Source organism: Poecile atricapillus, chromosome 1 (genome assembly GCF_030490865.1).
Source record: "Poecile atricapillus isolate bPoeAtr1 chromosome 1, bPoeAtr1.hap1, whole genome shotgun sequence".
NCBI classification, from domain to species: Eukaryota; Metazoa; Chordata; class Aves; order Passeriformes; family Paridae; genus Poecile; species Poecile atricapillus.
The window spans coordinates 151,766,824-151,781,849 of record NC_081249.1 but is presented as its reverse complement, the minus strand read 5'-3'; the positions used below and the strand labels follow the sequence as shown (position 1 = coordinate 151,781,849).

The 15,026-nt window shown below is 34.3% G+C and overlaps 1 protein-coding gene across 4 annotated transcripts in view; it reads right to left on the bottom strand.

The window, feature by feature from the left end:
- The window catches only part of DPH6 (diphthamine biosynthesis 6), a 195,303-nt gene that overhangs the window by 179,763 nt on the left and 514 nt on the right, over window positions 1-15,026 (bottom strand). For 3 of the 4 annotated variants that reach the window (XM_058827208.1, XM_058827198.1, XM_058827189.1), the window contains exons 2-3: window positions 10,761-10,855; window positions 8,327-8,520 (exon numbers count right to left, since the gene is read on the bottom strand). In XM_058827208.1, the coding sequence (XP_058683191.1) occupies window positions 8,327-8,520; window positions 10,761-10,855 (289 nt within the window). Of the gene's footprint in view, window positions 1-8,326; window positions 8,521-10,760; window positions 10,859-15,026 lie in introns of those variants that run through there. The other variant, XM_058827217.1, reaches the window with a different exon arrangement.

Here is a 15,026-nt window from a genome sequence, read left to right as displayed (position 1 = left end):
AATTAATGGTTTCTGTATTTTTCATTTTCACATTTTAAAATTATTAATAAGATGCCAATTAAGAAACAGAAGTACTGAAATAAGATATGGATAATATCAATCATTTAATGAGACTTCAGGGAAGAAAGGAAGACTTTTTTTCACATTGTGGTGGCAAAACCCACAAGCAATGTGTTTTGCAGTACTACAGCAAAGAAACACAGGACTTTTATGAACACTGACTCAAACTTGCATTTAAAGAGTACAACATGGAAGGTAATTTGAAATTTAAGCAATGATTTCATAATGAACCAAAAAATAAATGTTAAGAGAAGATGCTCAAGCAAATGAAATATACCAGAAAATTGTTTAAAGCTTTGTGAACAAATGAACAAAACAAACAAAATCAAAACCACAGACGGTGCCTGTGGATACTCACTCACATCCACATCCATAAGAACTGTGATGGTAACTGTGAAAGAATTGAGTCTCTAAGCATGCAAAGACAGATGTACTACATGAAAGGAAACCGACACAGAAAATGAAAACGTAATTTTTTTTAGAAATTGCAAAACCAGACAACACAAATATATTGACTAAGCAAGACCTCAGTTCCCTCACAGACATTGAGACCTAGAATTTCTAAGTGATTTAAGGAATTGTTTCAAACAACTTATTAATAAAAGATAAATTAAAACAAAAACTAATGCTCATGTCAGAAATGGGTTTCATCCACGTTTTGCTACTTCTGCCTTCCAAACAGGCTCTATATGTGCAATGCTAAGTGGAAAAATTTGCTAAATTTCAAATTCATATATATTGTCTTTAGCCTAATTCTGTTCCTAAATCAGAATTATTTTAAAATTGCTTAACATTCTACCAGTCTAGAAATCTCTTTTCATTAGCATTGTTTCAGGCAGTCCAGTTATGGTAAAATAGTTTCCTCTGATTTTATTGTTTCCAGCTGTTGATAAAAATTTTACTAGTTTTACTTTTACACACTGTTTTTAAGTCTATATAATTGCAGGCAGACAGGCAGTTTGCATACATGTCAAAAAACCTAACAGTTTGTTAGATACACAGTATTGATAAACAAAATGCATAAATGTCTATTAACCTACTGTATATACTCTATGACACTAGGTGAAGTTCTCAAGGTATAAAACATGTTCCTTCCATGTAAAACTTAACTGCATTTGAAAGCAGAAATTTGCAGTGCATTCCTAGAGACATGCAATTGGGATACAAATGGAGCTGCTTCAGAGACTGTTGCGTCTATGCACATCAATACAATTCAAATGATGAAAAAAGTTTTGATAATGTTTACAAAATTGACTTAAACATCTTAATGCATTTTTCTATTTAACTACAATAATGAATGCCAAAATGTTACTAGATAACTCTCTAAATATTCAAGATATTTAACAAGATATTTAAGGTTTCTTTCTCCCTATGCAATAGAACACATTAAAACCAATTTTACTATCGTAATTTATTCAAAGCTTGATTATGAGCAATAGCTGCGAGAAGAAATACAGCATTGTTGATTCATATACAAGCATTTCACTTAACTGCATTGGATAATAGCTGTGCTCCTAAAGGAGTATAAAAGCAAAGTGATTAGAAGTCATTACTGTTAATTAGCATTCACTTTACATTTATAGGGATGAACCTTCTTCTGTGTTGAACAAATGAAAAGCTTTTATCTGCAAGTCTATCAAACTTGGTCAAGGTAGGCACTGAAACAAATGTCAGTGACCAGTAAGTTGAATTCAAACAACAATAACAATAAAAGCAAAACAAAATCTAAGGATGTATCATCATCCAATTAGTGAGATTCAGTTTTTAAACAGGAAAAGGTCTGAAGGGAATGAGTAAAACTGGAAACTCATACTTTACATTCTGCAATCTCACTGATAAAAGGAGGAAATGTGTGTTTATCAAACTTGCTGCGAGTGCACGGTTCATTTGGCGTCCTGTAAACAATGCCTGGCTGCCCATTCCCAAATGCATGTGAGAATCTTGCAACCCAGAACATCATATTCAGCGGGCAAGGTCACACTAGAGATGCCCTGGAAATGGGAAATTAGGAAAACCTGGCAATCAGAGGTTTCAAGCTGACCAGAACAAGCCCTCAGGGTTGCTTACCATCTTTTACCACCAGCCTGACTGTCTCTACTTATTCAATATTAACACAACAAGACAGGGCGTGAGTGGAAACAACTCCACACACCTAACAAGGAGAAATACAGTGACTTTTTTGTTTACATAATGCTCAACATTTCTCACAGTAAGAAACTACCTCAAAGATATTGCAAAAGATCCCCTTCTAAAAAAAAAAAAAATTCCTGACCCTGCCTGAAGTGGTCAGATGAGACACACAGAATTCCAGGCATCCTGTTGATTAAAAAAATTTCCTTATTCCCATCTCATTTTAAAATTCATATAACCACCCCCCCAACAACTAAATAAACCCTGTGCTCTGAATGAAACAAGATACATAATTATTTTTACACTGCTTAAATCACTCCCAACTATGCAATTACTTCTTACCCTCTTCCCTTCATTCACACTCTTATTTACTGCTAATGGCAATGGTCATTCCTGAGGTGGGGGAAGCTACGGAACTCCAATCCAAAATTAATTAAAAGAAAAATACCAAGTTGATTAAGTAATGCAATCACTTAACACGATGAGGGCAAAGGGAAAATCCAAGTCCTTGCAGATAAAAATTTACTCATTATAAAAGGTGGAGGAACCAAGTCTATTAAAAAACACAGCAAATATTTTCTCTCAAAAAAAAATAATTCTTATTTTATCAAGAAGCACAGTTATTTATTTCTTGTCAGCGCAGGCAACTTCTTTATACAATTTCTAAAAGGTCCTATTTAACTTGCATTTGTCTAAAGACAAAAAGAACTGTGCTATGAGATGTGGTTTCTAAATGTTCATCAAATCTATATGACTACTGAAAGGCCCAGTCAATAATTTCCATTGTTGTATCTATAACAGTTTCCCTCAACTGGGAGTAGAAGATTTTTTACAATTTGTTTCCAATAACTTATGGTAAAATTTCACTTGCCATACAAATATTCTGTATTGTAATTAATGAATTAGATATAAAGGTAATCCATCAATATATCAAGGGCACAGTGATTTGAAATAATCACAATGTAGTTAAAAAAATTACAGAGGAGGGATAATTTCAGAAATTCAGCATAAGGAAAAGCATCTCTTCATATTTTAATCTTTCTCCAAAATGTTGAGAAATACAACTCTGAAGAATTAATCCATGTATCTACAGATAATTCAAATCACAACAGGGAAAAGACCAGATTTTCTTTAATGAAAATATGGGAGATTACTAGAACAGGATTCTCCTGCACACTTCTGAACTCTCTGAATCCCGCGAGAGGGGAAAGGTACCTACTTTGTCTGAACTCAAGAAGTACAAAAGTAATTTGGTGAAGAGCATGCTGAGGACCTTGGATTACAGATTCTTCACGTAAATCAGGATTCTACAGCTAATAATTATTTGGCCTCTTTAAGAGTCCTAAGAAATTCTACAAACCTTATTTGTATGAGTTAAGAATACACCACTTGTCTTTACCATGTACATACTACAACTGAAGCCATGTATACCAGACATCTAAAAACCAAGTGATTATTCCTATATGCTTTACAGTTTCTTCAAAATCTGTTTTGTCACAGAAAACAATGAAGCAATGCTGTGATAAAATGCCACGTTACATTTATTCATGTATTTTTCCCTGTAATAGCACCTAAATCTTTGTACAAAAGACACAGAGAATCAGCAATCACACTGAATCTGAGAATTCTTTTCACCCATTGGCCCAGCAGCAGAATTCTGGAGAAGGGTAAAAGAAAGACCATTTCCTTATCATGGAAGACTATTAGCAACATCAAGCAACTGAAAGTTTAACGTTCCATGAGGGAATTAATCCCTATCTGAAGGCCAGATATGATATATTTCATCCATTCATCTCAAACCCTGAAGAACTGTTTTCTGAAGAAATCTGAAGGTAGTTTCACTGAATACTGATAGGACCGGTTACTTCTATTCCACCTGAACCCACACTGATCAAGTATTTAGTCTGAGATTAAATATCTTAAATAAAATCTAAAATGGCATCACTATTGTAATTTTAACTCTCAGAGAGGAACGCTTTCTGTCTTCACTAAACATTAGACTGGGACCATTAAAAAAAATCATGATCCTGTTCTTAAAAAGTAATTATTAAATACAGGAGTCATACTGCATTATTAATCTCTTTATTTCTGTAACTAAAAAAGGTTACTTATTATTAGTGACTGATTGTTGTAAGATCGCTGTTCCAGAATGCGACAATATTTTAGAGAATAGATCTCCTTCCTTTTCTTCCACATCACTGATAAAATGAAACAGTGCCACAACCAAAGCCTGCAATTATTCAAGTGTTTCATACATCCTATATATCCAACATTAATATTTATTTTTCAGAATATGATCAATGAATGATTTCATAACTAATTTCTTCAGTCCTGAGAGACAATATTTAAATTTATTTCAAGTGAACTCCTTTTTTTTTTTGAAAGCTTGTGAATTCTAAATCTACAAAGAGCACAACGAAAAGGACTGACAGAAATAATATGTTAAAACTGAAAACCCACTAAAAATCCACTTGCATGATTTATAATAAACATGGGGAGATATAAAACTACACAAAGAATAAATTTTTTAAATACTAAATAAACAAAAAGTAATTAAGCATGTCATCAAAAATTTGAAAAAGAAGAGCTAGAAGAAAGACATTTTTACCTAGTTCAAAAATTCTACAAATTCCTTCAGCAATGGAAACTTACCAAACAAAGGCAAAGATTTATGGAGTAGATAAGGCAAAGAATTTGCAAGAGGACAGAATTGTCTACTGAAAATAAAATATCTTGCATCAGTCTGTTTAGTTTGGAAGCTGCTACGATTACTGCTTTAAACAAAAGTTTAGCCATAGTTCCATGAGATACAGAAAACAATCCAAAATTAATGCATCTAATACCACTTCTGTATGTGCTTGCATAAAACATCACTGTATTATTTGAACAAGATCCTAATTACATTGAAAAGGAGACAAAACAGTTAAATATTGCCTAAATTGAAACGTCGTATGAAAGTTTCACAAAAATGCCTTCATGCTTCAGTCTTTTTTGCCACTAGAGGAAGAGAAATAGTTTTTCACCACATTTCAAAGACAGCAGAATTATAAAACCCCTAAAAGATAATTCAGGTAACTAAGAAACTCTAGTGCTCACAGGCTTGGCTGGGGAAAATCTCCAATACGGACAGTAACAAACACGGACAAACAAGGATAGCAGTAATCCCTAGTCAGTAACATTGCAAGGAGATGAAATTATTCTTTAGAGATCAGGATTTACATGTCTCATGAAATAAATATTCTACTATCAGGTGAAGGCTGCATAGTAAAATACATTTAGACATCATATAAATACTCTGTTTCACAATATATAAAAAACACAGAATCTAAAACATGGCATTAGGCAACTAAAAATAGATATAATTTTCCTTTATACCTATCAATCACCTGGGTTTGTGACAAAATTGATAGGTTTGCAGTCATTGATAATCAGTATCACGCATTGAGTCACATGAACTAGAACAGGACTCTTGTCCTGGGTTTTCCCAAGAACTCTGAGAGAATATTTAACTCTTTAGAAATCTTGTTCTCATAACACCGTTTTTAAAAATATTGCATACTTCCAAATTTATACAGTTTTTTAAAAAGTGTTTTGTTTAAATTTCTTTACTAAATAAGTACTTGAAATAGCAGCATTCTTCACCAATGGAAAGTCAGGTACACTATGTGATTTTGATTTAGACACACCTTTCCTGTAGTCTTGGCCCCAAACCATTGACAGAAAAGAAGAGCTATGTTATTTGACCAGTGTTTTAAAATTACAGTCACTTAAAGCTGGTTTTGACAAGGCTTCCACAGAACTCATCCCCTCCCTTCAAGAGAATGCAAATTGACTTCTCTGCTCAAAACTATTAACACCTGGGGAAAAAACCTCCTAAAGCAAAATCCTCAGCAATTAAGTCTTAAATAGTAAAGCTACTAAACAGCAGTTATTAAAAAATGTGAAAAAAATAAAACTTGAAAGCTTTCAAAGTTACTGCTAACACACAGAAAAAAAGTTAGTAGTTTCTTAAAACTAAAATACCACAGTTGCTATAGTTTATTTCCCCTCATAATTTTGCAATTATTCATCAAAACATGCAAGACACTTCCTGAAACTTTTGTATTAGAATTTCATAGCTAGGCTGGACTGTAAAGACATTGTTATATAAAGTCTAACATAAAGGCAATATATTGTTAATATTTATGACTTCAAGATATCATACAGTGGGCTTAATATTTCTGTATAGGAAAGAAACAGATATTTAATTCCAGACAACATGATAACATCTCTTTCAGCTATAGTTATAATTATAATGTACAAACTTCCAATGCAGAAGTTGTCAAGATTTAACACTAGCAATAATTTATGTCAGGGATCCATTCCTCCAAAGACAGCAAGAACCGTAGAGGAAGTATCATCTTAATTGCCACTAATTTTCCCATTTTTAATTAAATTGATCAGTAATTTATTACCTTACCCAGCAGCAGAAAGCTGTTAGCATGCAGCTTTAAGAGACAGTAGATATCAGTCCTTCTAATTTCTAATACTATTGTGGTTCAAAAATAATTGAAAACTGCTGTATCATATTTCTTTTGATTCCTGTACTGCAGGATATGCACATTCCATTTAAAACCTCTGTAAAGCTGTAGAGCATAATCACAGAATCATTTAGGTTGCAAAAGGCCTTGAAATCATTGAGTCCAACCATTAACCTAACACTGCCAAGTCCACTACTAAACCATGTCCCTAGGCACCTAGTCTACACAACTTCTGAACACCTCCAGAGACAGTGACTCAGCCATTTCCCTGAGCAGCCTGTTCCAATGCTTGATACCCCTTTCAGAAAAGAAATGTTTCCTAATATCCAACCTCAACCTCCCCAGCACAACTCGAAGTTGTACCGCCTACATGCACTGTTCTCCTGTTCTGTAGTCTCATACTCCAACACAGGTCTATGACCTTGATATTACATTAGAAGAACAGGATTTCCTCACCAAAAATGTTTAGAAGATGCAACATTTGACTCAAAGATGGGTCAGGAAGTACTCTGCGTTCAAACCACATTCTTAGGTCTTATCTGGAATTTGATTTTTTTTAACTAAATACAGAATAAAGCCTGAAGTATTTAGGTTCATGAATCTGAATTCTCATTTTAATGAAGGAAAGGAAACTAGAAAATGTTCAATACCTGACATGAAGACTACAAACACCTTTATCTGAAGCTTCATTAAGCAGTCTATACCAGTTTGGTCAATAAAATCACATATTTACTTTCCTTAAAATAGCAATTATGATTTTCTGAACATTGTATTGGTTTTAGTACTGTGCACTGCAGTAATCAACATAATTAGCTGGAATGGATATAGCATATTTATTCAAACACTGGAAAACCTCTAGAGTCAACAGGAGGTTTTCTATTTATTTCAAAGAGATCTGATTTAATACTGGTAGAAATAAAGTACTATAGTGAAAGACTTTGAAAAAGAACATGGAATAAATTTTAAGTGGTTTAGAAAGTGCGCTCATCGTCTCTCTTTAATTGATTTTATAGCTAAAAAGAATTGACATACGTTATTGCTACTATGTCATGTACTAGAATATAATCACAGGGCAGCCAGAATCAAAACTATCATTGTAAAATGTTCTGTAATACTTGGAAAATGATCCGCAACATACAAACAACAGATTCTGGTTTACATATCATAAGTAAACCCAAATGGAAATGTCTAGACATTAGTTTCCATACATTGATAAATGCATAAAATCCAAAAGATCTCTCATTACAGTAATCAAGCAATACACTATTACAAGTGCAAAATAACCTAAATATTCTATTTATAGATGATTGTCACAATTATGTTTTTTGTTGTACATTCCAAGTACCTATTACAGGTGTTTTCATTATCTAGGAAAAATGTTTTGGCTTGAAATGAGGATTAATAAGTGTGATTTACATTGGGGTAAAAGGAATATAGTTATGCTATATGTTTACAGTGCAAGGAAAAATAAAGGAATAGAAATAAAACCTGCAAAAGTGTTTCAGTTTTTTCTTAAAGCTTTCCTTAAATACCTAAGTGGATCATTTCCTTAAATCCATATATGAGTTAAGCAATATAATTATCCCAAACTACATAATTGTTTTCAATCGGCATACCTTAACAAGTTTCATGAGCTGGTAAAGGTCTTCAACCTCATCTTCCTGGCATGCAGTATACACTCTTCCAGTATTTACACTGGTACCTTTTATAAAACCACGATAGAGTGGCAAATCCAATGCATCAGCATATAGGTCAATGGCATGGTGTCCTACTGTCTGATACATATAGCTGTCCAATTCATCAGTCTGCCCTGCCACAATTAAGAAACAATCATATTAGGTACATTGCTGCAACAATTACAGATAATCATAATGCTACAAAGCACTGAGAAAATCTAAATGTTAATATTTTTCAGTTCACAAACAGATGTTTGGTGACAACACCACTATAAACATGGAAAGGAAAAAAATAGATTTCTCCACCCAACAGACGTATGGAGAGGAAGACATCTGTCACAAACATGCTGCCTATTTGCAAATTGTGGTGTCTTTCCTTCTTCCTGCTTCATCCAAAAAATCTCCAATTCTGCTTCTATTCACATGGTAATTTTAATAGGAACACAGGTCAGAGGCACAAACTCAGATGTATTTCAACATACTCAGATCAAGAAATTTGTAATGCACTGCAACACTGAGAACAAGCAATAGGTTGTCAAAAGTTACAAAAACTTCACTGTTAAAATTGTTATCATCATCATCATGAAATGAGACAATCTCTGCTTAGGTAGAGTAAAAGTAGACCACTATAATTTTGACATTGTTAAATAAACAAAAAGCTATTTCCTTAATCATGAGAAATAAATTACCCAAGTTTTCTTACAAGTAGCTTGTAGCTAGCAGATAAGGAAAAAGCAGCTAAAATGCAGTTATCTTGAATCAGAATTATATCTCAAACAATACAATAAACCCTTTACATATAACTTTTTTTCAGATGATATTTCAAAGAGATTGATAAAGTAATAAATCATTATTGGTGAAATCTCCACTTTATTACAAGCTAACACTGTTCACTGTTTTAATGCTAATTTGTAACTCTGGGACTTCTGTTAATTTACATAGGACATCAAGCATTTCTGCTGTATACCTGCATAGCACATCTTGCAGAGAAAAAATCCGTAACTGACCAAGATAATGAATTTGTGATGTAAGAGTTAGGTCAGTCACCTTTGATGCCATACAACAGATACGGCTCTGCACAAAACAGGCAAATCTAAACCCCTTATCACAACTAACCAACCAGAACAGAAGAGTAGATTTAAAGGAAAATTCAGTGATTTCAACATACATGAACGTGACAAAATCTTTAAGTGATATTCTGCTTAGAATACACAGTTTCTATATTAACTGAGACTCTCCAGGCAACAGATATAAGGTATAAGATAAAAGAAAAAGAATGGCATAGAATCCACTATTGCCTGAAGCACCTCAATTAACTTTCTATAAAATTTCCAGCTACAACACTTAAAGAGAGCATTTTATGATTTTAATGACAATATTCCACATTTCTGATGTGGATAAATTAGTTTGAAGACAACATATTTCAACAAGATTAGAGATTATTATGTTCTAGCTACCCAGAAAATAGATTTTTCCTATACTCTCCTAGCATTTGCCAGTTCTGCCTGTGACTCATTTGGGATGGCAGCTCCCTTCTTCCTTCCCTTTCTGTGTACCCTCCTACTACACAGTTACCAAATACCATACTTAATTGCTTAACATATGTTGAACAGTGAACCTAGTTAACATACTTTAGCGTTCTCCCCTACCAATTGGAAACAACTTACTTGCTTTTCCAGTCTCACTTCAACTTGTGCTTTAATCCAATACACAAATACTTAGCTCACCCTCTCACCTCACCACTGACTACCTGAGTTTCTCCCATCCTTTTTCATAGAAATAAAGTGGAGACTGTGAGGAACTGATCAAAAAATCATTCCAACCTAAAAGGAAGGAAAAAATACATGCATCAAGGTCAATTCCAACCCACATCAGTTCCTCAATGCAGTTGGGTTAGAATAATGGAGAAAGACACACAAAGATAAAAATGGATGAGCAGCAGCACAATGACATGTTTTTGGCAGCTGGAATGGTTTACAGCATTTAGTTTAGCACCATTTTAGAACATTTCTAGAAGTACAGCTCTAGTTTTGGTTGATAGCATCATCTATCACCTTTTAGCATTTGTGCTACTGAACTCACACAACCCCTTTGTTTACCACCAGAATATCAATATTCTCATTTTCACATTGTGTAAGCCTTTTTCTTAACTGAGAGCTTCTTATGGGCTTTTTTTCCCTTTAAGGAAAAAATACATTTAATACATCTCCATAACATTTTCTTTTTTCTACCTCTTATAAGTTTCTGTATTGACCTTCAATAAGCAAAACTAGATAAAAACACATAAAGGAACTTAATTCAGGCATGGTTGTGATTCTGTTTCTTCTAATATATATTTTTAAAACATTTGCTGTAAGAAATGTGGCTTTCATACCTGTATTTTCAGCAGGTCTTAAATTGGCCAGAGCAACAATCTGATGCCCAGCAGCAACACACTGCATCATATTATAACAACTGTCCTTCCCACCACTGTAAGAAAAAGAAAATAGCGGCAATTAAAGTACAGCTAATAGTTTTAGCCTCTTCTAACTTTTGACTGTTCAAAAATTAGTATTATCAGGGCTGTTTATAAAGTTTTGAAATATGAAGAGCTGTAAAATAGTAAAAGTAAAAAAAGAATGATCGCATCATACATTTACTACGTACGTATAGTACCTAAAAACAGTAACCATAAAGCACATAACCAGTTTTGTATCTTACTATTAATGTGAGATGTTACATGAAGAAGAGCCACTGGAATCTCTTCAAAGACTGTCTTTTACTCCAGGGACAAATTACTCTGCACTCATTACTAGTTAACTTGGATCAAAAACCCCAAATCTGCTCCAGTGAGTTGCCAGGATTAGTAATCCTTTTAAACTACCTGTCATGTAGAAGTGGTGCCTAGGGAAGTATTTTATTGGTGGACTTGGCAGTGTTAGGTTAATGACAGGACCCAATATCTTAGGGGTCTTCTCCAACCTCATTGATCCTATGTTAGGAATAACATTTCTCCTAAATGAGCTATGTTGCCTAAACTTTCAGTATTTTGAACATGCTTCCCATTCTCAAAAACTTTAATTATTACAGGCAGTAGTTTCAGTTGACACAGCATTGAACATATGAATTTTTCACTGTATTTAACTGCAAATAAAAATGATTACTGAAAGTAAAAAAAATATAAAAGCAAACATAACTATATTCTTGTTTGAGGCCAAGAGATGACACTCCAACACAGAGGATACAATTAGTTTTGACATTCATTCAATACCTACAGGAACATTTTCCACTATCAGTGAGGAAAGCATCCTGTCCTCTTGTTGTAACTGAAAAAGTATCTCTGTATATTTTAATCAATAGAAAAATAAAAATTACAATCAACAATAAGGGTGCTCTAGAATACACACTGCTTATAAGATCAATGTTCAGACTCATGACCCTCAAACTACAACGGCAGGTGAAGATTCTATGCATCATCTTTAAATGCCAAGGCACAAAAACCATGGCAGGAACTGCAACAGAGATCTATACAAGTTCTGTAAAACTGCATTTTGTTTTAGAATCACTGAGACATGCACAGGAGAACATGTGCACTCCTTGCTACAACAGACCATTGTGTTCTTTGTGGTCACACTATTACTATTTCTACCCGAAGGGGAGCTGGAAAAAATGTGAGGCTTGGCCTCTTCTCCCAGAAAACAAGTGAAGAACAAGAGGAAATGGCCTCAAGCTGCACCAGGGGAAGTTCAAGTGGGACATCAGGAAGAACTTCTTCATGGGAAGGGTTGTCAAGCATTTGAATGGGCTGCCCAGGAAGGTGGTGCAATTGCCACTCCTGGAGATGTCCAAGAAATGACTGGACATGATACTGATTTGATAATCACCAACTGACAAGTGGTGATCAGTCAAATGTTGGACTTGATAATCTTGGAGGTCTTTTCCAAACTAAATGATTCTGTGATTTTGAAACAAACTTCTTCATAATTTCCAGCACTAAGCTCCTCCTTTTATCTAGCCCTCTACGCAAGAGCTTGAAAGTGCCCTACAGGAATGTAACCCTTTAGCTACTCCTCTCAATTTCTCTTTTATCCATGCAAAAATTCTGTATGCTATCTTTAATTTGCTGTGTAGTTCAAACCTGAAGTAGAAATAGTGTAAAACATGGCATCCTTTCGTATTTAACAGATTTTCATAAAGCAGTTGCTTCTCTTTCAGTGCTTAAAAGTAAATATAAGTATGATAGATTCCTGCTCCATATCATTGGATAGATTCCAATTTAAAAATAATGTAATAAAAATAGATTCCTGCTACCTAACACTCTTCTAATGAATACCAGCAACTTTCTTCTTATCTATATACAGACACAAAAAAAAATTTAAAAACGCCCATACATTCATTAATTTTGGACACTGTTCTTGATAGCTTGAATATGCAGAGAGTATTCACTTCATAATTTGAACTTCCAGGTTTGACAGTGTCATGAGACAAAGATTCTTTTCTTTCTGAATGACTTTATGCTAAGAAAATAAGTCTCCCAATAGTGCTGATTTTACCTAAAAACACCACTTCAGAAAAACAATTATATGATAATAGAAAATTGCCTATGCTGCTTGTAGCATTCTAATATTTTAAAAAATCGAAATCAAAACCTAAAATGTCACTGGAATAAATCTATTCATCCTTTCAATTAATTTATATGTGTATATATACATAAAGACATTTTAAGATGCATATTGATGTCCATATTGCTTACAGGGGACCACCAGTTAGTAGGCCACTGAAGCACATGCTACTGTCCTGTTATTTATTCTCTGTATTATTTACCACAGCCCTAAAAAATAACAGTACCAAGAAACAAACGAAATGGTGCCCACCTACAACACCTTCCAAACTAAATGTAAAATACTCTGTGGTTAAGACCAATGAAACCAGACAGCCCATGCTATGGGAGGAAGGTGGACTCAGCACAGTCCACAGAAAAGAGATGAAGGCAAGTACTGAGATAGCCTGGGGACCACTCTCAATTCCCAGCATAGAAAAAAAAAAAAAAATCACAAGGCCTTTTTGTAGAAGTGAGGCCAGTCAGGGTTCTGCAAATATGTTAACAGGCAGGCTTATAAACAAAATACCAGAAGAAAAAAACCTGGGTAACTGTGAAGATATGAACCTATAAAAGACTTCCAAGCAAAATTCCTTTCTGTAGACAAGTATAACCACTTAAAGTTAAGAAAATTCTAGAAGAATTTTAAAGAGTTGAAAAACATCGTATTTCAGGTTGAAGACTGGCTTTAACATGTCTATGATTTAGCACAAAACAAAATGCAGGATTTACCCCATAAATACCAACTTAAACAGGACTATCAAGTTTTAGTGTGGCCAACATTCTATAAGGAAAAAAAAAAAACAAACCCAAAAAAACCAGGATAAAGTAGTTCCATACATAATCCTGACCTTTGCAAAAGTAAGAAGCACTTTTCAAATACTTTTTTTCCCCCCTCTGATCTTTGGCTAGCTTTGTTACAAAGACTTCAGACACTTTGATGTCTCTTTAAAACTCTTCTTAAAACTATTCCTGAAACTAAATCCATCCTTGTAAAATAGACCATTAAAATAGCAATTGTGTTAGAAACCTGTTTATAGGATTTTATTCCATCCTGCCTTTTAACACATTCCTCTGCTTAGAGAATATCAAAAGTAAATAATCCTGAAAGACAAACTCTTATCTACAAAATAAAATACAAAAATTGAAGCTGATTTTCCCTACACTGTATGTGAGCAAATCTTGAAAAACAGACATTTCCTGTATTTTTTCCTCTGCATGATGTTTGGAATGATTTGCAATTGTTATGGGCCAAACCACAGTTTCAACAAGATTTGATATTAGACATTCCCTGAGAGAATTTAATACATTAAATGTTTAGGCTTAAGCAAATAGCTACTGCACCCAAAAATAAAAATACACAGTTCATATCTGCACAATTCTTCTCCATTTAGAGGTTTTCTAGCTTGTTCTTTTTAAATTAACTACTGTTTCTTCAAGAAAAAACACATACATGTCCTTATTAGAAAATATTCGTTTCTAAAAAAAAAAACAACAAAAAAACAACCAACTTTCAAGAACTGTACCAACTAACAAAGAAACTTATAAAAAACATAAGGGGGTGGGGAGGATGGCAAACACAGCAACCCCCGACTAACACGTCTGTGTCCAACTCCAAAGATTTAAACGAGCTATCTTCATCATTTTAAAACTGGCAAAATTTAATCTCTTGCAAAAAACACAGAACAAAAATCTACCGTTAAGAGTTGAGGAAATCTGTCCTGATAGAGCTTAAGGTACTTGGAAAGCAAAAGCACCTGGCTATTGAACTGCAAATGAGCAGAACCCCGTTTTTAGAGCAGGACACGCGGCACACGCTCGGCGCCCCCGGCGAAGGCGCTGCCGGCGGCCCGGGCGGCTCCGGCTCTCGCCGCGCTGCGGACGGCAGAACCCGGGACACCGGAGAGCAAGCGACTAGGGAAACTAACTGTAGGTGTTGTTTTCTTTTGGTTGGTTGGTTGTTTTTCGGGGGGGTGCGGGTTGGTTGGTTGTGGGGGTGGTTTTTTTGTTTTTCTTATTTAATCTTAAAAAGACACCGGTTATTCTTGAACTCTTCGGTAG